The sequence below is a fragment of the Dromaius novaehollandiae genome, chromosome 12 (genome assembly GCF_036370855.1).
Source record: "Dromaius novaehollandiae isolate bDroNov1 chromosome 12, bDroNov1.hap1, whole genome shotgun sequence".
In the NCBI taxonomy this organism is placed as follows: Eukaryota; Metazoa; Chordata; class Aves; order Casuariiformes; family Dromaiidae; genus Dromaius; species Dromaius novaehollandiae.
The window spans coordinates 15708836-15731161 of NC_088109.1; the positions used below are offsets into that span (position 1 = coordinate 15708836).

The 22326-nt window shown below is 62.8% G+C and overlaps 3 protein-coding genes across 9 annotated transcripts; 2 read left to right on the top strand and 1 right to left on the bottom strand.

The window, feature by feature from the left end:
- Positions 1–163: 163 nt before the first annotated feature.
- BRPF1 (bromodomain and PHD finger containing 1) lies at positions 164–15579 on the top strand. 5 transcript variants are annotated; one of them, XM_064519024.1, is made up of 14 exons: positions 166–367; positions 940–1544; positions 2746–3705; positions 6342–6498; positions 7648–7779; positions 8201–8347; positions 9340–9652; positions 10511–10822; positions 12200–12487; positions 12590–12737; positions 13112–13248; positions 13339–13457; positions 14389–14543; positions 14686–15579. In XM_064519024.1, exons 2-14 carry the CDS (start codon positions 949–951, stop codon positions 14867–14869), a joined length of 3648 nt encoding a protein of 1215 aa, XP_064375094.1. In that variant the 5' UTR covers positions 166–367; positions 940–948; the 3' UTR covers positions 14870–15579. The 5 variants fall into 5 exon arrangements, with proteins under 5 accessions (XP_064375097.1, XP_064375094.1, XP_064375093.1 ...); XM_064519023.1 differs by having other exon boundaries at positions 167–367; positions 10508–10822; XM_064519026.1 differs by having other exon boundaries at positions 167–367; positions 8201–8329.
- Positions 15580–15608: 29 nt separating this feature from the next.
- Positions 15609–18331, top strand: OGG1 (8-oxoguanine DNA glycosylase). 3 transcript variants are annotated; one of them, XM_064519028.1, is made up of 8 exons: positions 15609–15744; positions 16291–16480; positions 16581–16942; positions 17042–17221; positions 17303–17481; positions 17561–17702; positions 17821–17870; positions 17950–18331. In XM_064519028.1, the coding sequence occupies exons 1-8, from the start codon at positions 15624–15626 to the stop codon at positions 18052–18054; spliced, it is 1329 nt and encodes a 442-aa protein (XP_064375098.1). In that variant the 5' UTR covers positions 15609–15623; the 3' UTR covers positions 18055–18331. The 3 variants fall into 3 exon arrangements, with proteins under 3 accessions (XP_064375098.1, XP_064375099.1, XP_025948898.2); XM_026093113.2 differs by having other exon boundaries at positions 15686–15744; positions 16254–16480; XM_064519029.1 differs by lacking the exon at positions 16291–16480 and having other exon boundaries at positions 15665–15744.
- Positions 18283–21892, bottom strand: CAMK1 (calcium/calmodulin dependent protein kinase I). The gene is made up of 12 exons (XM_064519030.1): positions 21798–21892; positions 21460–21581; positions 20725–20856; positions 20468–20542; positions 20256–20394; positions 20051–20177; positions 19830–19905; positions 19577–19689; positions 19329–19407; positions 19149–19236; positions 18924–19056; positions 18283–18841 (listed from the first exon to the last, which is right to left on the bottom strand). The coding sequence occupies exons 2-12, from the start codon at positions 21543–21545 to the stop codon at positions 18786–18788; spliced, it is 1104 nt and encodes a 367-aa protein (XP_064375100.1). The 5' UTR covers positions 21546–21581; positions 21798–21892; the 3' UTR covers positions 18283–18785.
- Between the last annotated feature and the right edge of the window lie 434 nt (positions 21893–22326).

Consider the following 22326-nt stretch of genomic DNA (forward strand, 5'->3'; position numbering starts at 1 on the left):
CTCATTGGCCGGGCGGCGCCGCCTGTGATTCCGGGCAGCAGATTCGCCTCGCCCGGCGCGGAGCCGCGCGGCCCCCGCCGGGAGCCCCGGGGCCGCGGTCCGCCGCCGCGGCCCGCCTCGCTCGGCGCCCCCGCTGTCCCGCCCCTCGGCCCGCCCGCCGCTGCCGCCGCGCTCCTCGCCGCGCCGCCGCCGCGCCGAAAGTGCGGTTGCTAAGGGCCGCGCGGCGCTTTACCCAGCGGCCGCCCCGCGCCAGGCGCCGCCGCAGCCTCCATTGTTGCGGCCCGGGCCCGGCCGCCGCCGCCGCCGCCGCCCATGGACCCGCCGCCCGCGCCCGCCAGGCTCCGCCGGTGACCGCGGCCCCGCGCCGGTGAGCGCCGCGAGAGGGCGGGCCGGGGCCGGGGCCGGGCGCTGCCCGCGGGGGGCGGCGGGGCCGGGGGCCCGGCCCTCCCTCGCCTCAGCCCTCGCCGCAGCCTTCGCCTCGGCTCTCGCTCCAGCCCCTCGCCCCGTCTCCTCCCCCAGCCCCTTGCTTCACCCCGTCTCCCCTCGCCCGTCTCCCCTCTGCCCCTCGCCCCGTCTCCTCTCGCCTCAGCCGCTTCCTTCGCCCCATCTGCCCTCTGCCCCTCGCCCCAGCTCCCCTCCCCTCAGACCCTTCCTTTGCCCTGTCTCCCCTCGCCCGTCTCCCCTCTGCCCCTCGCCCCATCTCCCCTCCGACCCTTCCTTCACCCCGTCTCCCCGCGCCCATCTCCCCTCTGCCCCTTGCCCCATCTCCCCTCCGACCCTTCCTTCACCCCGTCTCCCCGCGCCCATCTCCCCTCTGCCCCTTGCCCCATCTCCTCTCACCTCAGCCCCTTGCTTCACCCCATCTCCCCACGCCCCATCTCCCCTCGCCTCAACCTCAAACCTCTCCTCGCCTCATCCCCTCACCTGCCGTTCCCGCAGGGCGACGCCATGGGGGTGGACTTCGACGTGAAGACCTTCTGCCACAACTTGCGGGCGACCAAGCCGCCCTACGAGTGCCCCGTGGGCACCTGCCGCAAGATCTACAAGAGCTACAGCGGCATCGAGTACCACCTCTACCACTATGACCATGACAACCCCCCGCCGCCCCAGCACACCCCGCTCCGCAAGCACAAGAAGAAGGGCCGCCAAGCCCGGGCCGCCAACAAGCAGTCGCCCAGCCCCTCCGAGACCTCGCAGTCGCCGGGCCGCGAAGTGATGACCTACGCCCAGGCCCAGCGCATGGTGGAGGTGGACCTGCATGGGCGCGTGCACCGCATCAGCATCTTTGACAACCTGGACGTGGTGTCTGAAGATGAGGAGGCCCCGGAGGAGGTGCCCGAGAACGGGAGCAACAAGGAGAACACGGAGACTCAGACCGTCACTCCCAAATCTGGGAAGCACAAGAACAAGGAGAAGCGCAAGGACTCTAACCATCATCACCACAACGCCTCGGCTGGCACCACCCCCAAGCTCCCCGAGGTGGTGTACCGGGAGCTGGAGCAGGACACCCCCGACGCCCCACCTCGCCCCACCTCTTACTACAGGTACTGCCGACGGCCGGGGCGTGAGGAGACTCCTGGGTGATTCTGGCTAGCCCCCAGGGTCCTGAGGCAGAGTTGCTCCCTCTCTGCGGGTGGCTTGTACAAGGCTTGCGTAAACGCTCTCCGTGTGCCTCTCCTAGGTCCCATGGAGTTGGCCATCTTGTGGCTTCAGACTCTTGGAGCTCTTGTGTTTCTCTCTGGTTTTGAGGGGTCTCTATGCCTACAGAGTTTTTGATTACTTCCCATGACCTTGGCAGCAACTTGATTGCTACATTCTTTCTTTGCTGGTAGAGCAGGTAGAATTATAAGAAAACATGAGCATGTCCTTGTGCCTTCCACACTGTTCTCCAGAGAGATTCTGAGATGACTCTGGAGTCCCCCAGCACCAAGATGTAGCTATGGGATTTGTATATTTGCAAGTTTAGTATCTTTGTCATCTTAGATTTTTTCCAAATGTGGCTTGGTAAGTTAAGTGGCCCAAAATAATCAGTAACTCAGTGGAGGATTAATGCTGAACACTGAGGTAATACTTTTATGTCCATCTCTGCTGTCTTTGTCACTATGTTGCCTAAGAAATTAGCATCAAGTTCTAGGGACAGAGTATCAATGTTATTTTGTTTAAGGTTGTTATAAAAGAAAACCCCACCTAACCTGTCTGTAGCATCATTTGATGTGATGGTGGGTGGTGTTTGCCATTAGCTGCTGGAACATGAAACTAGGGGTTCAAGCTCTTTCCTCTATAAATAATAGCACCTCAACCACAGCTGAGACTAAAAGGGGAGAGTGCAGCCCTCATTGCCACGATTAATGAAACATTGTGCGTTCCATGCTGCCTCGTTTGCCAGCAGGACTGGCACTGTTGTACCTCAGCAATGAGATCACTGTCTCCAGAGCACCTGCTGCCTGCCTGGAGGCTTGCACCATCTCCCATCTTTCGTTGATGAGTCTCCAAGGTCTAACTTGCCCAGTAGATGAGTGTTATTTGGTCTGAACGCCTTGCTTTGTGCCAAATGCACTGTTGTGCTGCTGCTCTGCTCCTCCTGTTTCTGCATATTCCTGCCTCTTCCCGTTGTTTTTTTTTCCCCCTGACTTACGGTTGCTGTAACATTTAAATATCCCCCCAGCGAAGGCCTACAGAGGTTAGGGTCCAGCGGCACTGAGCCCATACGAGTCATATACTCACCTTCTTCCACTGTCCTTCCAGGTACATTGAGAAGTCAGCAGAGGAGCTGGACGAGGAGGTGGAGTATGACATGGATGAGGAAGACTACATCTGGCTGGACATTATGAATGAGCGACGGAAGACTGAAGGCGTGAGTCCGATTCCCCAGGAGATCTTTGAGTACCTGATGGACAGGCTGGAGAAGGAGTCCTACTTTGAGAGCCACAACAAGGGGGATCCAAACGCCTTGGTCGACGAGGATGCAGTGTGTTGCATCTGCAATGACGGAGAGTGTCAAAACAGCAATGTCATCCTCTTTTGTGATATGTGCAACCTGGCTGTCCATCAGGAGTGCTATGGGGTGCCCTACATCCCAGAGGGACAGTGGCTCTGCAGACGGTGCCTGCAGTCACCCTCCCGAGCGGTGGACTGCGCCCTGTGCCCAAACAAGGGTGGCGCTTTCAAACAGACGGACGATGGGCGCTGGGCACACGTGGTCTGCGCCCTCTGGATCCCAGAGGTGTGCTTTGCCAACACGGTGTTTCTGGAGCCCATAGACAGCATCGAGCACATCCCGCCTGCGCGGTGGAAGCTGACCTGCTACATTTGCAAGCAGCGTGGCTCGGGGGCTTGCATCCAGTGTCACAAGGCAAACTGCTACACCGCTTTCCACGTGACCTGTGCCCAGCAGGCTGGACTGTACATGAAAATGGAGCCTGTCCGCGAGACAGGAGCAAACGGTACCTCCTTCAGTGTGCGCAAAACTGCCTACTGTGACATCCACACGCCACCGGGCTCTGTGCGCAGGCTTCCTGCGCTCTCCCACAGTGAAGGGGAAGAAGAAGATGAGGAGGAAGAGGAGGATGGTAAGGGCTGGAGCTCTGAGAAAGTGAAAAAAGCAAAGGCCAAGTCTAGAATCAAAATGAAGAAGGCACGGAAGATCCTGGCAGAGAAACGAGCTGCAGCACCTGTGGTTTCTGTTCCCTGCATCCCCCCACACAGGTACAACCTGCTGCCCTCCCTTTGCTGTGCGGAAACTTCTCTTTCTTGTATCCCACTTTGCACACAGATGTTACCTTGTTGTCACTGTTGCTACCTTGTTGCACAAGTGCTTTTCACTTTGTTCTTGCACAGGGATGTTCTTGGTTCCCTCTGGGAGTCCCGCAGGGAGGCAGCGATGTGTGATTCTGCTGTTCTGTACTGTACTGCCCTGTGAAGGTGTTTGGGCCCTCGGAGGGGCAGGAAGTAGATGCTGTTGGTTTAACGGCAGAGAACAAGCTTGGCCGGAGGTGTCAGGAAGCAGCTGGGGGCTCCCAGAGCTCCTTTCCTGTTGCGCTGACCTCAGACACTAGAGTAAACTACTGGAGGGGGGAGGGGGCTGCTGCTCTTTCTGGTGATACTTTTTTCTTCATGGGGTCCCATTTTGGTTCTTTATATGGAAGAGGGAACATCCCACTGAGAAGTTCTGTGCCCAGAGTCCTCTGTGTGTCCATGTGGGAGTGAGCCAGGCCCAGGAACTGGGCTGACCAGGCAGTTGCTTTTGTCTGAGTCCTGACTGCAGAGCAAAGAGGTCTTGGTCGTATGAGACCTCTGGGGAGATCCCTGTGCCCCGGTGAGCGCAGGGAGCAAACACTTAGCGTTTGCTGGCCTTCCTCAGCCTTTTATGCTGCCTGCTGCTAGTCCCGGTCAACAGCCTCTCCCTCAGGGCAGTCTCTTAGAATGGGTTTCAGCAGCAGCCACCTCTGCCCTGCCACTCCTGCAAGGGAGTGGATGGAGATGACCAGGACCCCTGCTTGCCGCGAAATATGGCTCGGTGAAACTGGCTTAACAGCATAAGGGCAGTGTAGACACCCATCTGGAAGACAGTTGAAGCTTTGCTAGGGGTCGTGTCTCTGTCATGTCCAACCCTAAGGGCTTTGCAGGAAGGCGCAAACACCCTGTGGTTACAGGTGAAGAATAGTCTGCTCACCGCTGTGTGTGCTGCTGTGGTCTGATCGTTGAGCTGCTGTGTAAATCCTGAAGCCAGGACATTTAAGACTCTTGCCAAAATTTATTGGTGTGATTTATAGCTTTGGGTATTCTCGGTAGCTTGCAAAAGTATCTTCAGTCCATCTTTAAATCTCGTTGTCATCCTGCGGCAGGCATTGCACAGTTGAAGTGCAGGTTGTGCAAGAAGGTGTTTGGCTTTGCGGGTTCTGAATCACCGCTCTTGGGTTAGGCTGAGCACTCCTTCTTGCTGTGGTGTGAGGTGGGAGCAGCAGGTGAGCTGTGCCAGAGGTGTAACCTTGCGAAACCCTGTCGCTGTGCCTGCCAGCTGGCAGTCCCTGCTGAACACGTCTGTGACAGCTCGGGGGCAGGGGACTGCCACTTGCCTGCAGGTCCTTAGCACACCCTTGAGACTATCGGGGCTCCTGTGGGGTGGGACGGGAGGTAGATACGCAGAGGCTATGTGTTTTGCTCTGCGGGCAGTGTCCCAGTGACTTGCGGAGGCAGATCTCTGCTAGAGTTGATGGCTTTTTGCCATGCTTTGTTCATGGACTGGCCTTATGTTACTCTTTGGAGTTGCTGTGTTACTGGCGCCTCTCTTTTTCTCATGTTTTGACGCACTGGCAGGCTGTTTGTATGCTCTTGTGCAGGCTGTTTCTACCGTCTTGTTGCTATTATTGTGCTCACAGTGAAACCCACACTGAGATAGAAGCTGTTAACCTCACCCCAGGCCTTCCTGTTGGGATTAACTATTCTTCAGGGGCTATTGCCAGAATGCCAAATGTCTTCCTGTGGGAGCTATGCCTGGCCAGCGATGGCAAACGAGGCTGCTCTCTCCAGCCTCGTCAGCTGAGGCTGACAGTGATGCAGGCAGGGCTGTGCTGTGTGAAGATCCGTTTGTGCAAAACGTGGAGATTCAGGGGGTTCATGCATTCAACTCCCCACCAGCAGCAGGGCATCTCTTTCCAACATTGATAGAAGAGACTATCACAGTCCCTTTGGGTTTTCTGCTGTTGTGTAGAATAGGAAAACTCCTTGTGTTGTGTTTTGGGTTGTTTAGGGTAGTTCTTCATTACCTCAAATAGCAAGCTCTGTTCTGCTAGTGCCGACTGTCCCCTCCTCTTAGCCTGCCTGATTTGTTCAAGGTAGAAGCTCCCTGGAGTGCCGGAGTTTGTCTGGTAACATTTGAATAGGCCCTTTGCCATCTTGGATGGCCTTCAGTTGCCAACATATAAACAGGGTAAATAACGGTTTGGGGATAGCAGTGTCCGAGTGTGTGCAATCTCAGGGACTTCGGGGATGTGTTAAAAGGTCCAACCCTTGATGGCCCTGTGTTACACTCCCGGTCCGGCTCACCGTGTCCCAGGCTTTTGCTTGAACAGCTGGCAGGAGATAGAAAGGAAGAGTCTGTTTCAGAGAGGCAAGACTGAATGTTTCCTGATGGCCTTCTTTGTAGCTGCCTCGGCAGTGCTGCTGCCCTGCATAACTTGGCACTATAGAAGCTGCTGCCGCACAAAAGGCTGCCGTCAGTCTGAGGAGCTTCTCAGCTGCTTGCAGGTGGCCTTGCTGCTATATCGCCCTGATCAGGGCTTTTCCTGCAGTGGGCTGGCTTGTTTTGTTGATTGTGTTTGTGGTTCCTCTCCCTCCTTCAGGCTCAGTAAGATTACAAACCGCTTGACTATCCAGAGGAAGAGTCAGTTCATGCAGAGGCTACACAGCTACTGGACTCTGAAAAGACAGTCCCGCAATGGCGTCCCTCTGCTGCGCCGGCTGCAGACACACTTACAGTCACAGAGAAACTGTGATCAGGTAAGGGCTGCTTTTGGGGCGCTGAGGGGCATCCTGGGTGTCTTTGTGTGCTTCCTGCATCTTCAGAGCCTTGGGCTCAAAGCATTCGCTGCATGTGGTGCCTGCAGGCTCAGAAAGGGGCCAGAGATGAGCTCAGCCTCCCAGGTGAGGAAAGAGCAGCCCCAACCGCCTGCTTTTGCTGCTTCACCTTCTCCACCGCTCCCAGCATTCAAGGATTTGCCAGATAGTGATGCCTTTGGCAGCCTGCCATGGAAAGGGAATCCTGCCCTGCTGTGCTGCGGCACAGAAGTTAGCTCCTTCCTCATTCCCACATCTAGCTGGCAGCTATGGCAAAGCTGTCACAAATGGCTCCAATTTGAGGCCAGTGCGTGAGAGGGCATTAAGAGGGATGGCCAGTGATTTCTAGGAACATTGTCTGGAAGAAACCAAGGCCTCACTTCCAGTTTCTGAAACTCTACAGGAGTGCTGCCTGCGGGTGCTGCTTCCAGCCCACTGTCTGCCTCAACCTTTAGTCAGTACCTCACAAATGTGAAGTCTCTGGTGCCAGGGAGAAAGATTTTTATTTTGGCTCACCATTGGAGAGCTCTAAGTCTTTTTCTTTCCGAGCCCTTTGAAGACTGTGGCAGAGGTTTCCCTGCCCTGCCCCTTCTCATTTGAATTTGCTGGAGAAGAGTTGAAACTGCTTCTGCTCATCTTTTGGCTACAGCAGCAAAATAAATGTCACCATTTTTCTGATGATCCAGAACTGAAAGTAGCCAGGGCTGTATTCCCTTTGCCCTGCTGCTCTTCACCCGAGCTCTGAGCAGCTGCACAGACACTGGTGTTGCTGGTCTGCAGTCTTGGGCAGCTGCACGCACTTGGTCATGTTAGGAAGAGCATTTCCAGAGCCTCAGGTGTCCACCTTCTGGCATCCTAAAGCCTTGGTGATCAAAGAGCAAGTATTCAGCTCTGGTCAGAAGTTGGACTGTTTCTGTGGGTTCGTGCATGCCTGTCACTCACTTAGCTTCCAGCAAGGGAACCTAGATCTTCCCTGAAGCAGTGGGGCAGGCAGGCAGCTTCCCTTTGCCAGGGAAGAGCCCCAGCACATAGCAGGGAGGTGGAGGTGGGAACACTGCTCCTATGAGCTCATGGTCTCTGATGTTCCTGCAGAGAGACACTGAGGATAAGAACTGGGCCCTGAAGGAGCAGCTGAAGTCATGGCAGCGCCTCCGCCATGACCTAGAGCGTGCACGCTTGCTGGTGGAGCTGATACGCAAGCGGGAGAAGCTCAAGAGAGAGACGGTAACAATTGTTTGCCCCTCCTTGGGGAGCTGCTGGGGTGGGCATGAGCATGGGCTCTTTGGTGTGCTGGTCTATTCCCCCTCTCCTGTCAGCCGTAGGGTGTGCGCCAGGGTCCCCTCGGTTGTGCTGTGCCCTGCCCCAGCGGTTCTGAGCAAGGGTGGCTGCTGTGCGAGGCTGGTGTGGGAAGCGCAGGTGCTGGAGCCGGTATTGCACCTCTGCTCGCCGGAGTCGGTGGCAATGTGCAGACTGGGTCGCGTTTAGCAGTCCGTGTCCCCTGCATGCAGCCCTCACGCAAGCAGGGTGGCCCCTCGCAGCAGCTGGGAAACATATCGTTTTCCTGCACAGCTGCTCCCTGGAGACCGTCCCCGCCGTGTGTGTGCCGGGGCAGCGGGCTCAGCCGCGCTCTGTTCCTCTCTTTCAGATCAAAGTGCAGCAGGTGGCACTGGAAATGCAGCTGACCCCCTTCCTCATCCTCCTCCGCAAGACGCTCGAGCAGCTGCAGGAAAAAGACACGGGCAACATCTTCAGCGAGCCGGTCCCTCTGTCTGAGGTAACAGAAATCTACGAAGTAAGAACCCCCTCCCCCAGATTTCTACTTCACTCAAATTTGTCCCTTGCTCGTGCCAAGAGCCGTCCGTGGTGGTCGCCGCTCCCGTAACACACCTGGGCAGCCAGCGGGCAGCCTGGCGCTGGCTTGCTCGTCCCCGTGGCATTCACCCGGGGCGGATGTGTGCAGCGTCGCCCCTCCTGACTGAACTGAGGGCAGGACGGCTGAGCTGGTGCTGGCAGCTGCTGCTGGCCGGGAGTGCAGTGCTCGATCTCCTTTTCTGTGCGTGTTGTTGGCAATTCCCCAGTCTATGAGAGGTCAGAATTCCTGTTCGGGAAAGGGAGGATGCTGGTACTCGGACCCTTGGCAAATGGCACGCTCGTACCTGTCCTGAGAATGCCTTTGCTAGGTGACAGACCGAGCAGAGCACAGAGATGGGTTTGACCTCCGGATCATACCTACTGGGGACAAGGGATTTCTGAGAACGTCATCAGCTCGCCACTCGGGAAGGTGGGAAAAGGGAATCCTGGCTCTGCCCTGCTGTGGCAGCAGGTCAGCACTGAGGTGTCTCAGCAGAGTGGGGGAGGAAGGCTGCGTGGTCCCAGCCTGTAGCCGTTGCTGCCGCCCTGACAGTTGTGTTTTACTTGTCTGCACTCACCCTCACCCCAGGGATTAGCGCTTGCAGCCTCCTCCCCTGTGGGAATCCCGCGTAACATTGTGGGTTCCAGCTGCCAAAAGAAAGGAGAGGGTGGGATGCTGATGTGTGCACTGGAGCCTTTAAAATGCTTCCAAGTGTGTATCTGCTCCCAACAGGTTGAGTACGGCACATGGCCTCTAATCCTCAGGCCTTACTGTTCCCCTAGCTGCAAAAAGCAGATGGCATTTCCAGATGTGCATTTGGGCAGAACAGCAGGGAGCAGCAATACCTGATTCCTCTAACGACTGTTTTCTTGGAGCAGGTAATGCTGACTGGTGGCTCCTAGGCTCTTAGTTCTGGCTGTTTTCTTATGCAGGTCCCAGACTACCTGGATCACATCAAGAAGCCGATGGATTTTCAGACAATGAAACAGAACCTGGAGGCCTATCGTTATCTGAATTTTGATGACTTTGAGGAGGATTTCAACCTGATTATCAACAACTGTTTGAAATACAATGCCAAAGACACAATCTTCTACCGGGCAGCCATTCGTCTGCGGGAGCAGGGCGGCGCTGTTCTCCGGCAGGCTCGCCGGCAGGCAGAGAAGATGGGCATTGACTTTGAGACAGGCATGCACTTCCCACACTGTGTAACTGTGGAAGAGGCTCAGGTCCAAGATGTTGAGGACGGTGGGTACTTGTCCCCTGTCCTGGGGGACCAGGGCTACTTAGACCTAAAGCCTCTGCGGAGTCAGGGCACCGGGAGGTTTGTTCTTGCTGCTTCCCATGGGGCAGTTCGGTCTGATAGCTGGACCATGTGTGCCCGTTCCCCAAAGAGGTGGGGGCTTTGCTAGCCAGGTATATATTGATCCCGTTATCTTGGTTCTAGACAGTTAGTCCCCTAGTCCAGGGACTGTCCTGCCTGTCACTCGGTCACTCTTCCTCCTCTTGGTCAGAGCAGAGGACTGTCTGGGAAGTGGCCTCACTGGCCAGCATCGGGGTGCTGTCACATCCCATCCACAGCATTTGGCCATGAGCTGCTGAGGCTCCTGCCGTGCTGCCAGTCTAGAAGGGCTGAGCCCCTCTGCTCAGTGCTGTGTGCTCCTCCCCTCTCTCCCTGAAGGCTTTGCTGCCTGGCGCACAGTTCCTGAGACCGCTTAGCTAGACCCTACTGGCTCCGTCTGATTGTAGTTTTGCTTGTCTCTGCTGGGCAGAGGGGAGCACCCGCCAGGAATAATTTGTCGGAGAGGGGTCCTTCTCTCTTTGCTTCTTGTTCCTGTGGTGTCTGTGCTCCAATTGACATGAGCCCTGATATTCTCTGTGCTGCCGATCAGCCTGTCTTCCCCAGCAGTCCTAATTGGCTTGCTTCCCACAGAGCTCCTTCTCCAGGTCTTTGGGGTAACTTGCCATGCTCGCAGGTGTTTGGTGCCATGTAAGCGATTTCCCTCCTGAGGGGAAGCTGTATTGCCCTGTGGCCTTTCACGTAAAGGATCTCCAAAGAGTTCCTGCTGTCTTTCATCCATCTGCTCCTCTTTGTGCCCCCAGAAGATGTGCGGCTGCTGCTCTCGGAGAATCAGAAGCACCTGCCCTTGGAGGAGCAGCTGAAGATCTTGCTAGAGCGGCTGGACGAGGTTAATGCTGGGAAGCAGAGCATAGGACGGTCCCGCCGGGCCAAGATGATCAAGAAGGAGATCACAGTCCTACGCCGGAAACTTGCTCACCCGCGGGACCTGGGCCGAGATGGGCCGGAGAGGCATGGCTCCTCTGCCAGGGGAGTCTTGCAGTCGCACAACCCCTGCGAGAAGGACCTGCAGACAGACAGCGCTGCTGAAGAGAGCAGCAGCCAGGAGACTGGCAAAGGTACTGGTCACTCCAGAATACTGCTGGTTCCTGGGGAGCTGTGGAGAACCCACCCCTGGACAGGCTGGTGAGCCAGGTGGCTCCTGAGAGCTGAGGGCCATGTTGGCAGCTCTGTGCGCAAACCTTGCTCTTAGCTCCTCCTTAGAAGCGGGACAAACGGCCTCTCTGGAGGCAATCCCTCGGCTCCCATTCCCATGGGGGAGTCCCTCGGCTCCCATAGCACCTCCTGTAGGGATGGGTGGCCTGAGGTTCCTGCAGAGTAGAAAGTCTGCACCTCCCCAAGCTCCTTGCTGGTGTGCTGAGCTGGGGGATCTGAGGGCGGCAGCCTGCTGGGTATTCTGTAGTGAGCCGTGCCTGCCAAGCCGGGGAGAAGCCATCCAAAGGAGGCCGTCTGCTGTGTCTGGAGCAGATGTGGTATGGTGTGTGTTTTTTCCCTGGAAAGTCAGCAGGTCAGTGGTGTTTGCAGCTGTGGTCAGCCATTCATCTGGTGAACTCACCTCCCATGTGGCTGAGGAGCTGGATATCATCCAACAGATTGAGCATTTTGCCGTGAAAATCCCAGCTGTGTGATGTGAGGTGTGAGACGTGTTGTGTCATGATGCCAGGCCCCGCCCAGACCTGCCTCACTGCCTGGTTTCTCTAGAGGCATTGACAGGCTTTCAGAGCTGCCGTCGTTGTCCCTTCCTGCCAGGGGACAGCATGGGGCACAGGAGGGAGCTGCAGCAGGGCTGGAAGTCAGGGCTGACTGCTGAGCTCCAAACACCTGCTCAGGCTGGGCGCTGAATGCTGATCAGCCATGAGCTCCCCGGGTCCCTGGTCACGTGGGCTGGTGGAAGGAGGTGCGGAACTGGGCTGCTTGGAGAGCACAGCGAAAGCTCCACGCCACAATGACCCCAGGCAGAGCTGCAAGGTGTCCCTGGGGCTTTGTCACCTTTGCGTCATGGTTCTGTCCCCCCAAGCACTGGGAAAGCAGGCTTTTCCGCAAGCGGAGAGTATTTTAGTGCCGTTGTCTTTCAAGGGCACAGGAGAGATTCTTGGCTGCTGCCTGTTTGAACACATCATGGGAAAGGCTATTCCTGCTTATTCTCTTCTGTCTCTCTTTCTTGATGACTTTTTCAGTTAGTTTGGTGTGTGTGAGGGCATCTGTGTGGCTGATGGAGTGTTCTTTGATGTCCCCATCTGTGCTAAGCTCCTGCTCTAGGTTTTACTGTCAGCAGACTTGATGGTTCGACCCTGAGGTCAAGCGTGGCAAAGCTGAGGACTGAGACTCTTTAAGAAGGAGTTCCTGAGAAACTGGGCTGCTCCTTTCTGCTGTTGCCATGGGGTGCCTGACAGGTCCCACGGGGTGGAACTGATGCCTTCTCCTCCCTCTTTCAGGTCTAGGTCCCAATTCTTCTTCCACCCCAGCACATGAAGTTGGCAGGAGGACCTCCGTGCTCTTCTCCAAGAAGAATCCTAAAACTGCAGGACCCCCAAAACGTCCAGGACGCCCCCCGAAGAATCGGGACAGCCAGATAACTCCGGGGCATGGGAACAGCCCGATTGGCCCCCCCCAGCTCCCAATAATGGGGTCCTCCCAGCGGCAGAGGAAGCGAGGGCGAAGCCCACGCCCCAGCTCCAGCTCCGACAGCGACAGCGATAAGTCAACTGAAGATGCTCCCATGGGTGAGTGCAGCAGCTCCTCTCTGCGCAGCCGGGCCGTCGCAGCCCCACAGGAGCATGTGGCAGCGTCCTGCAATTATGTTGTCCTGCTGACTTCTTTTGCAGACCTGCCAGCCAACGGCTTCAGCAGTGGGAACCAGCCAGTGAAGAAGAGCTTCCTGGTTTACCGGAATGACTGTAATCTTCCTCGAAGCAGCTCTGACTCAGAGTCCAGCAGCAGCAGCAGTAGCAGTGCTGCCTCCGACCGTACCAGGTACCGTGTCCTGCCGGGGCTGCCTAGGTTGCCGGTGGGCATCTTGCAGCCTTGAGCTGCTCTGCGAGGAGCGTATTTGCTGGTACCTCTTTCTTTCACCCTCCTGCAGGCCAACTGGTGATGACAAAGTGCTAGAAGGCTGCGAGGCCTGGCTGTGCCTCCCGTGCCTTTTTGTATGTAGCACTGCTGCAGGTCATTTTCCTGCTGAGCTCAGTGGGCTGCTGCCCTTTGTGGTGCTGGCGGTGGCAGCTAGAGCTCACGAACTTACTGGAGCTCTCTCCAGGAGCCTGAGGCACCAGGATTGCCATCTAGGAAACAGTTTCTGGAAGCTTAATGTGACTCCTGTAACAGCTCTGCTCTCTCTCTCCTTTCAGCACAACACCCTCAAAACAGGGTAGAGGGAAGCCCTCCTTCTCCCGTGTGAACTTCCCAGAGGACAGCAGCGAGGACACATCAGGGACAGAGAACGAATCCTACTCCGTCGGCACTGGGCGAGGTGTGGGGCACGGCAGTAAGTATCTTGGCCTTTCTGCCCCAAGCCCAGTGTTCGTCATCTGGAAGGGACAAAGCTGACTGCCTTCTCGTCCTTTTTTTGGCACAGTGGTGCGGAAGGGCATCGGGCGTGGAGCTGGGTGGCTCTCGGAGGACGAGGATTCCTCTCTGGACGCCTTGGATCTCGTGTGGGCTAAGTGCCGGGGGTACCCATCATACCCAGCGCTGGTGAGTGCAGCTGGCCGCACGCTCTCGCCTCTCCTGCTGCCCAGGGTCAGCGGGCTGGGAAACCTGCGCCTGGCGGGCTGGGAAACCTGCGCCTGGCGGGCTGCAAAGGGCCCGGGCAGCAGCAGCCAGGCTGCTCCGCGGGCTGGGCAGAGCTTGGCAAACCCGCCGGCTCCCTCGCGCTCAGCGAGCCAGAGAGTTTCGCAGCTGTGGAGGGGTATCATGCTGCCAGCTCCACAGGGATAGACTGGGATGGAGCCTTGCAGCCTCATCGTCCCTGCTGAATCCAGCCCTTTTCCCTCCCCCCGCCCCTTGAATTTGTGGTTCTTTTGAAGCCATGTGAACTGGGCAGGGATTGTACAATGTAGCCGCTCTCTGCGGAAGAGGGAGGGCACCTTTTATCTTTGTTTCCAGTGCTTGACCGGAGGCAGTTGCTGCTACTTGTAACAAATGGGATGGAAACAAATGCACTTTGCTCTGCTGTGCAGCCATACCCGTGCAGAGCGCTGCGCAGACGTTTCGGTGGCGGGTGTTTATGTATAATCCTTGGCTCTTTTCCTCCCAGAGAAATTGTGCAGGCCTTGGCTGCCATCAGCGCTTTGCCAGCACCGTGGCTGGGCACCAGGCTGCTGGGCCCGTGCCAGCGCAGAATTACCGGGTGGCATTTTCTGGTCCTTAAGGGGTGATTGATTGTCCTCCGCTATTGGCCCCGTCCCAGTCCCTTAAAGGGAGCTTGGAGGTGGCCTAATGTCACTGTGGGAAACACCTCCCCAGGAGCCTCAAAGGCCAAAATCTGGTGCTGGCTGGAGGGCTGTGAGCCCCACGGGCAGCGCAGCACCGAAGGACTGCAGCCTCCTCCCCACAGACCGGGTCTCAGCAGTGCCTGGTTGGGGGTCTGCGCCCCACACAGTGCCTGAACTTGCTCTTTCACCAGATCATCGACCCGAAGATGCCCCGGGAAGGCATGTTCCACCATGGCGTCCCCATCCCAGTGCCCCCCCTGGAGGTGCTGAAGCTGGGGGAGCAAATGACTCAGGAAGCACGGGAGCACCTCTACCTTGTCCTCTTCTTCGACAACAAGCGCACGTGGTAAGGGCCGGCCTGGGGCGTCTCCCACGGCGCGGTGCGGCGGGAGGTCGGGGCTGGGCCCCTCAGAGGTAAGGGGCTGGAAACGGGGGCGACGTGCAGATGACTGTAACCCTCAAATGAGGTGGCTTCCCTCTCCCCGCAGGCAGTGGCTGCCCCGAACCAAGTTAGTGCCTCTGGGGGTGAACCAGGACCTGGATAAGGAGAAGATGCTGGAAGGCCGCAAGTCCAACATCCGCAAGTCGGTGCAGATCGCCTACCACCGAGCCATGCAGCACCGCAACAAGGTGCAGGGCGAGCAGAGCAGTGACTCGAGTGAGAGTGACTAACCCCGACGGCCGTGACCGCACTCTGCTCCCTGCTCCTCCGAATCTCAGGGCAAACGGGGCTCTCGGGCCTGGGCCCTAGTGCAGCGGGTCTGCACAGCAGAGGGGCCGCCCAGCGGCTGCCCGTCGCCCCCCGGTCGCGGCGCCGAGATGCTGGGGCTGCTGCGATGGGTGCAGGCAGAGCTTTAGCCGGCAGTGGAACGCAGGGCCCCCGGCACCGCCCCACACTCAGACCACCGCCCTCCCCGCAGCCGGCCGGGGGGTCCTGCCGGCCCCACGCTCGCCCGACCCCCCCTCGCTCGGTGCCCTCCGGCAGCCCCCCCAGGCACTCGCTGTGGGAGGCAGAACCCCCTGGTCAAGGAGCCCCGTGGGCTCTGTAAATACTGTACAGCAGTGGCCGGTTTAAATTATTCTCGCTGAGGCCCCTCTCCGCGGCCCTCCCGGCTGGGGGGGGGTCGGGGCCCCCCGGACCTGGCTGTGGCCCCCCGGGATGGCCGTGGCTCCGGGGACTGCCACGGCCCGCGGGATTGCCATAGTCCCCCGGGGATCGCTGCGGCCCCCCGGGGCGGCCGCGGCCCCGCTGCCGCCGCGCACTTGGATACTGTAGCTTGGCCGCGGCCCCGCTGTGCCCCGGACTCGCGTGTCCCCCTCGCTCGGGCGTTGTTTGTATTTATTTTGAAGGAAGAAAAATCTATTGATTCTTAGAAAATAAACCCGCCTCTGCGGAGCCTCCGCCGCCGCGGGTCGCGCCGCGGCCATGTGCCGCCCGCCCGCCGCGCCCCCGCTTCCGGCGCTCGGCCACAGAGCAGCCGGATGCGAGACAGAGCGCCGACCGCACTTCCGGCGGGCGCTCCGCGGGGGGAGCCGGGAGCTCTATGGTGGGGAAGTGCCGGGCGCGCGTGGGACGGGAGCGGGGTCGGGGGGCTGCGGGGTGTGGGGCTGGGCCGGGGCTGGGGGTCCGGGGGCTGCGGGGTGTGGGGCTGGGCCGGGGCTGGGGATGTGGGGCATGGGACAGGGTGTGGGGTCAGGCTAGGGATGGAAGTAGGGGGTGTGGGGCTGGGTGTGGGGCCAGGCTGGGGGTGCGGGGCTGGGCGTGGGGCTGGGCGGGGGGCCGGGGCACCGGGCGGGAGATGGGAGCCCGGGGGTACAGAGGGGCCGGGGCTGGGTGTGGGGCCATGGGGCAGGGGTAGATGTGGGGCAGCCAGGGGAAACCTGGGCATGTGGCAGGATTGGAGTTGTGGGGCAGAGCTGGGGGACAGAGGCAGGGACCGTGGGGCAGAGGTAGGGCGCGAGGGCCCCAGGGCAGCGGCGGTATGCGGGGCCAGGCCCTACCAAGTCCATGGGGTAGGGGGATGTGGTGCCTGACCCTACTGCATTTGTGGGGCAGAGACACGATCCCTGACCCTGCTGTGGCCGTGGGGCAGGGGGGACGCAGTGCCGGGCCCTGCCGTGGCCGTGGGGCAGGGGGACGCGGTGCCGGGCCCCACCGGGCCCCCCGGTGCCCATGAAGCTGCGGGCTGCCCCGGCCGCCTGCCCGGCGCTGTGGCGCTCGCTGCCCTGCCCGCAGGCCGAGCTGCGCCTGGACCTGGTGCTGTCGAGCGGCCAGACCTTCCGGTCAGTGGGGCGTCTGTGGGGCAGGGGGCGGCTGGTGCTGCTGGGCGGGGGGCAAGAGCGTGGCTGCCCCCCGCCCGGGGCTGCTGACAGGGCCGCGCAGGTGGCGGGAGAGCAGCCCCGGGTGCTGGACGGGCGTCCTGGCCGGGCGTGTGTGGACGCTGACGCAGGCCGGCGAGCGGCTGTGGTACACGGTGTACGGCGAGGAGGAGGAGGCAGCTGAGCGCCACCGTCCCACCACGCCGGTGCCCAAGCGGCGCCGCTTGCAGCAGCCGCCCGCCTCGGGGCGCAGCCCGGAGCACCTGCACAATGCTGACGCCATCGCCGAGTCCCCGGGGTCGCCCGGTGCCGAGACGGACAGGATCCTTCGCGACTATTTCCAGCTGGACGTGGGGCTGCCCGCGCTCTACCAGGCCTGGGGGGCGGCTGACCCCCACTTCCGAAAGGTGGCTGCCGACTTCCCAGGTGAGGGGGCCTCAGGGCCGGTGCTGGTGCCCTGCGGGCTGCGGAAAACACGGCCCCGGAGAAGCAGAGTGCCGTGCTCCTCAGCCCTCTCCTCTGCAGGGGTGCGGGTGCTGCGGCAGGACCCTGTCGAGTGCCTGCTCTCCTTCATCTGCACCTCCAACAACCACGTCGCCCGCATCACGGCCATGATCGAGCGCCTCTGCCGGGCCTTCGGGCGCCGCCTCTGCCACCTGGACTCGCAGCCCTTCCACACCTTCCCCACGCCGCAGGCGCTCGCAGGTACGTGCGGCCCTCCGGAGGGTGGGGGGGGGGTCGCCCCATGCCCAAGCGCGGCCGACGTGCCTCGCTGTCCCCTTGCAGGTGCCAAGGCTGAGGCCCAGCTGAGGGCCCTGGGCTTCGGGTACCGGGCGAAGTTCGTGAGCCAGAGCGCGCGGGCCATTGCGGAGGAGCTCGGCACCGAGGGGCTGTGCGGGCTGCGCGCCGTGCCCTACGCCGAGGCGCGGCGGGTGCTGTGCTCCCTGCCCGGTGTGGGCACCAAGGTGAGACGCAGCCGCCCCGGGGCTGCTGAGGTGGGGGGAGCTGTGGGGCGGTGGGGCTCACGGCGCTGCGTGCTGGCAGGTGGCCGACTGCGTGTGCCTGATGGCCCTGGACAAGGCGGAGGCGGTGCCCGTGGACACGCACGTGTGGCAGATCGCCCAGCAGTGTTACGGCGCGGCGCCGGGCGCCAGGAGCCTCACTGCCCGGGTGCACAAGGAGATCGGTGCGTGTGGGGCTGGGGTCTGCGCTGGGGGCGAAAACACAGCGCAGGGCATCGCTCCTTGGTGCTGACTTCCCCCCACCCAGCGCTGCAGGGCCTCACTCGCTCGCTCTTTCCACAGGCGACTTCTTCCGGGGGCTGTGGGGCCCCTACGCGGGCTGGGCGCAGGCGGTGAGTACCCCCTCCCCGGCGCCCTGCTGCCCCAGTGGCCATGCCCCCCCCCACCGCACTGCCTTCTCCCCCCTCGCAGGTTCTCTTCTGCGTCGACCTCCGCAAGGGCCGGGAGCCGGCGAGCAGCGGTGGCCAGCCCCGGGGGGGCCGAGGCCGGGCTGGGGGCAAGGCTGGTCCCTCCTAGGGGCACCTCAGCCCCGACTGCGGGGAGCACACGTAACGCACCGGGGGGCCCAGGCAGCAGCCAGGAAGGGAAGCGCTGCCCCAGCACTCGGCTCAGGACCTATGGGGCGGAGACGGCTGTGATGTCTGTCTGTCCATCTGTCGGGGCGTGGGGCTTGCTGCTCCAGCCGTCACAGGGCAGGGAGCCAGGGCTCTGGCCAGCGCCCACGTGGGGCAGAGCAGAGCCCAGTGGCATTTGCCTCTTTCCTTTATTACAAGCAATAAAATAGAAACATCCATTTGGAAAATTCTTCTTGAACATGCCGGGGGGGGGGGGGTGGGCACGGTGCTGGGGCAGAGGTGATGGGGAGGGACGGAGGGAGGGGGCCGGGCGGGAGCCCTGCGTTGGCAGGGCAGGATGGGAGAGGCTCCCCGCCCTGGGGGCGGCTGCCCTGGCACAGAGCCCTGCTGGGGCTGAGCCCGGCCCCTGCGGTTCCCGGCCCCAACGGGGCCAAGGGGATAGACAGGGACAGCGCTGGGGGGGTGCAGAGGAAGGGCCTCCTCTTCCTCCCGCACTGCAGCCCCCGCTGGCGGGGGGGGCCGCACCGTGGCTGCCTCTCCATGTCCTGCCCTCGGCCCCACGGGAGGGCACGGCCCCCAGCGCGGCCCCCTCCCGGCCCCGCTCCCTGGGGCCGGTGCTCGGGCAGCGCCGGGGCACGCGAGGACGCAGCGGCACGGGCGGTGGGGACGCGCTCAGTCCGGAGGGAGGCGGTGAGCCCTGTTTGCCGGCGAGCGCTCGCAGTCTGAACCTGGCGGGAGAGAGGAGGGGCTCAGCGCCCACAACCAGGCCTGACCCCCCGCCGGGGCCGGGAGGCGGTGGTGCCGGCTCACCGTTGCTGGTGCCGATCCCCAGCTGGTCGCTGTGGCAGGGGGTGGTGGGAAGCATCTGCCCCGGCCCTTCTTGGCTGGTTCCCAGCTGCAGCTTCCGCATGTGTCGCACCACGGCCGTGGCGTTGAAGGCTTGCTGCAGGCAACGGAGAGCAGCCGTGGGGCAGCGCCGGGGCCCCCCGGGGCCCCCCCGCTGCACCGGTCCCGCACCGGGGCCCCCACACTCACCTTCCACTTGCTCTTAGCGAAGTTCTTCTTGATCTGCTCGCTCACCGACTGGTGGATATTCTTGTCCAGCGCCGTGTCCCCGGCGATCCTGGGGCGGCAGAGGGGGTGGCGGGCAGCGGGGGCCCTCCCCTGCCCCACGGCCCGGGGGGCAGAGCCAGAGGCAGGTTCCCCCGCCCTTACCAGGGGTGCTGCAGGGCCTGCTCACACGTGAAGCGCTTGCTGGGGTCCTTCTCCATCAGGTGCTTGATAAAGTCTTTGGCTGGGAGGAAGCGCGGCGCGGCCGTGAGCGCTGGCTGGGGCACGGCAGCCCCCGTGAGGGCCAGGGCCGGCCGCTCCGTGTCCTCCGGAGCCGGGCTGCGCTCCGGAGACCCTGACCCAGCGCCTGGTCCCGGGCTCGGCCCTGCCTGCCCCGCGCGGCCGCAGCTCACCTGAGTCGGAGATGTCGTCCCAGTAGGGCGAGTCGAACTCGTACTCGGCCCGCAGGATCTGCTCGAAGAGCTTGGCGTCGTTCTCGTCGTAGAAAGGGGGGTAACCGCAGAGCCTGGGTGGAGAGCGGGGAGGGTGACTGCCGTGGGGGGGACCCCAGCGGCCCAGGCAGCATGTGGGGCGGGGGGACGGGATGGGGACGGGCCCGGCAGCAGAGCTGGGGAAGCCGCTGCCCCAGGACCCCACAGTACGTACAGGATGTAGGCGATGACCCCGATGGACCAGCAATCCACCGCCTTGCTGTAGGGCTTCTGTGCCAGCACCTCGGGGGCTGGGGGGACGGCACAAGCGGGGGGGGGGAATCACCGCCTGCCCCCCAGCCCCATGCCCTGGGGAGCCCCAGGCAAAGCCGGGGGTGCTGGACCCTTCCCGGCACCCAATCCCCTCCTCGCATCCCCCCCTCCCCGAGGTCTCACCGACGTAGCCGGGGGTCCCGCAGGCCGTGGACATGACGCTGCCGCAGCCCTCAATCTTAGACAGCCCGAAGTCGCTGATCATGATCTTGGAGTCCTCGTCCAGGCTGTAATAGAGCAGGTTCTCGGGCTGCGGGAAGGAGGCGTCAGTGCAGGGCGGCGGCGGGGCAGCCCCGCGGGGTGCCCCCCCCCCACCCCCGCCGCTCACCTTCAGGTCGCGGTGCACGATGCCCATGTCGTGCAGGTACTTGACGGCGTCGAGGATCTGCCGGATCAGGGCGCTGGCGTCCCGCTCGGTGTAGAAGCCCTTCTCCACGATGCGGTCAAAGAGCTCGCCGCCCGAGACCCTGCGGGGCCGCAGCAGCGGGGTGAGGGCTGCCCCACGCGCCGACCCCCGGCCCCAGCCCCGCCGCCACTCACAGCTGCATGATGAGGTAGAGGTGGCTGCCGCTCTCGTAGATGTCATCCAAGGCCACGATGTTGGGGTGCTTGATCCTGCGGGCAGAGGCGGCGGGGTGAGAGGGGCCCGGCCGCACGGGGCGGCCGGGGTCAGCGCCGGCGCGTGGCTCGGGCTATTTTCGGAGGCGCTGATAAGGCCCGGCGGCGGGCGCCGGCAGCGGGAGCGGGGCTGGGGACGGGCACCGGCTGCCCCACGGCCATGGCGCGGCAGACCCTACTTGTGCAGGACGGCGATCTCGTTCTCGATGCTCGTCTCCTTGCCCTCCAGCGCCTTCTTAGCGATGCACTTGATGGCCACCAGCTTGCGGGTCGTCTTCTCCTCCGCCAGGACCACCTCGGAGAAGGCCCCACTGGTGCGGGGGCAGCGGGGTGAGCCGGCCGGGGGGCTGCCCGCCGGCCGCCGGAGCCACGCGCCGCCGCAATTGCCATGGCAACAGGCAGAAAGTCCGGCTATTTATAGGAGAACGGCGAGCGGGAGCCGCCCGCCGGGCCCAGGGCGCGGGGGCAGCCTGGACCCCGAGGCCTCCGAGCGGGAGGCCGTGGGGCGGCGCAGGTGGAGGGCAGCGCGCCCGCCGTCCCGTCCCCTAAGCCCTTCTGTAATTAACCCGGTAATCCCGCCTAAGAGCCTTACGGCGCCGCGGCAGGCTTGGGCAGTGCCGTGTGGCCCCACCGGCCTGGGGGCGGCCGGGCGGCCCCTCACCGGGGTACGGCACCGGGCTCTGCCACGGGGCTGCCGGCCGGCGCTCGTGCTCGCCGTGCCCCGGCGAGGCGGCCAGGCGGAGCGGTGGCCCCCGGCCCGGCGCCTCGCGTGCCACCTGCGGCGGCCCCCGCCTTGGGCCAATATTTGCCGTGGCGGGTCTCCGTGGCGGCTGCCAGCTGCCAGGGGAGCGGGGCGCTGCCCGGCGGGGCGGGATGCCGGGCGGCCTCGGTGAGGGGCGCCGCATGCCACTCACGTGCCCAGGACCTCTCGGAAGTCGTAGATGCGCCGAATGTCCTCGGTCCTCTTCTTCCAGCTGGGCCCGTCGCGCCCCAGCGGCATGGTGCCCCGGGGGCCGCCCGCGGCCACGGGCCGGGCCTGGCGCGCCGACGGGACGGGAGGGGACGGGGCGTCAGGGCGCGCGGGGGGGCGGCTGCCGCCCGGGAGCGGCGGCTCGGCGCTTTCCCACGGGGCTCCCGCCCCGCGCCGGGCTGCGCCGGCACCTCGCGCCCGCCGGCAGCGCCTGGGCCGGGCCGGGCCCGCGTCCCCCCGCCCGGGCGCCCCGTCCCCCCGCCGGTCCCCGCCCGCCCTCACCGACGGCGCTGCGGCGGCCGCGGCCCCGCGCCGAGCAGCGGCGACTCCTCCCGGCGCGGCACCGCCGGCCAGCCCTGACGTCACGGGGGGGGCGGCGCCGCGCGGCACCCCAGCCAATGGGCGGCAGCGGGTGGGGGCGCCACGCGTGACCGCGGGTGGGGGGGTCTCGCGTGGGGAGCCCGCGCGGGCCCGGGGCGCGCAGGCAGCGCGGGCCCCGCCTGCGGCATCTCCCTCGGGGGGCCCACGCGTGACCGCGTCGTGGCGTGGGGCAGCGTCCGCGGGAAGGGGGCGCCCTCAGCCGCGCCGTGGGGCACGGCCCAACCAGCCCCACAACGAGCCTGCCCCCTGCTACGGGCCCACAGCCGCGTCTCCCCCACCCCACGAGGGTGCCACCCCACTCCGCACCAGGGGGAGGCCGTGGGGCATGTGCCGTGGGGCAGGTGCCGTGGGGCCTGGCCCAGCGCCCCAGCCGCTCCAGCTGACAGCGCCAGCTCCAGCCGCGGGGGGGGAAGGCGGAGGGGGTAGCGCA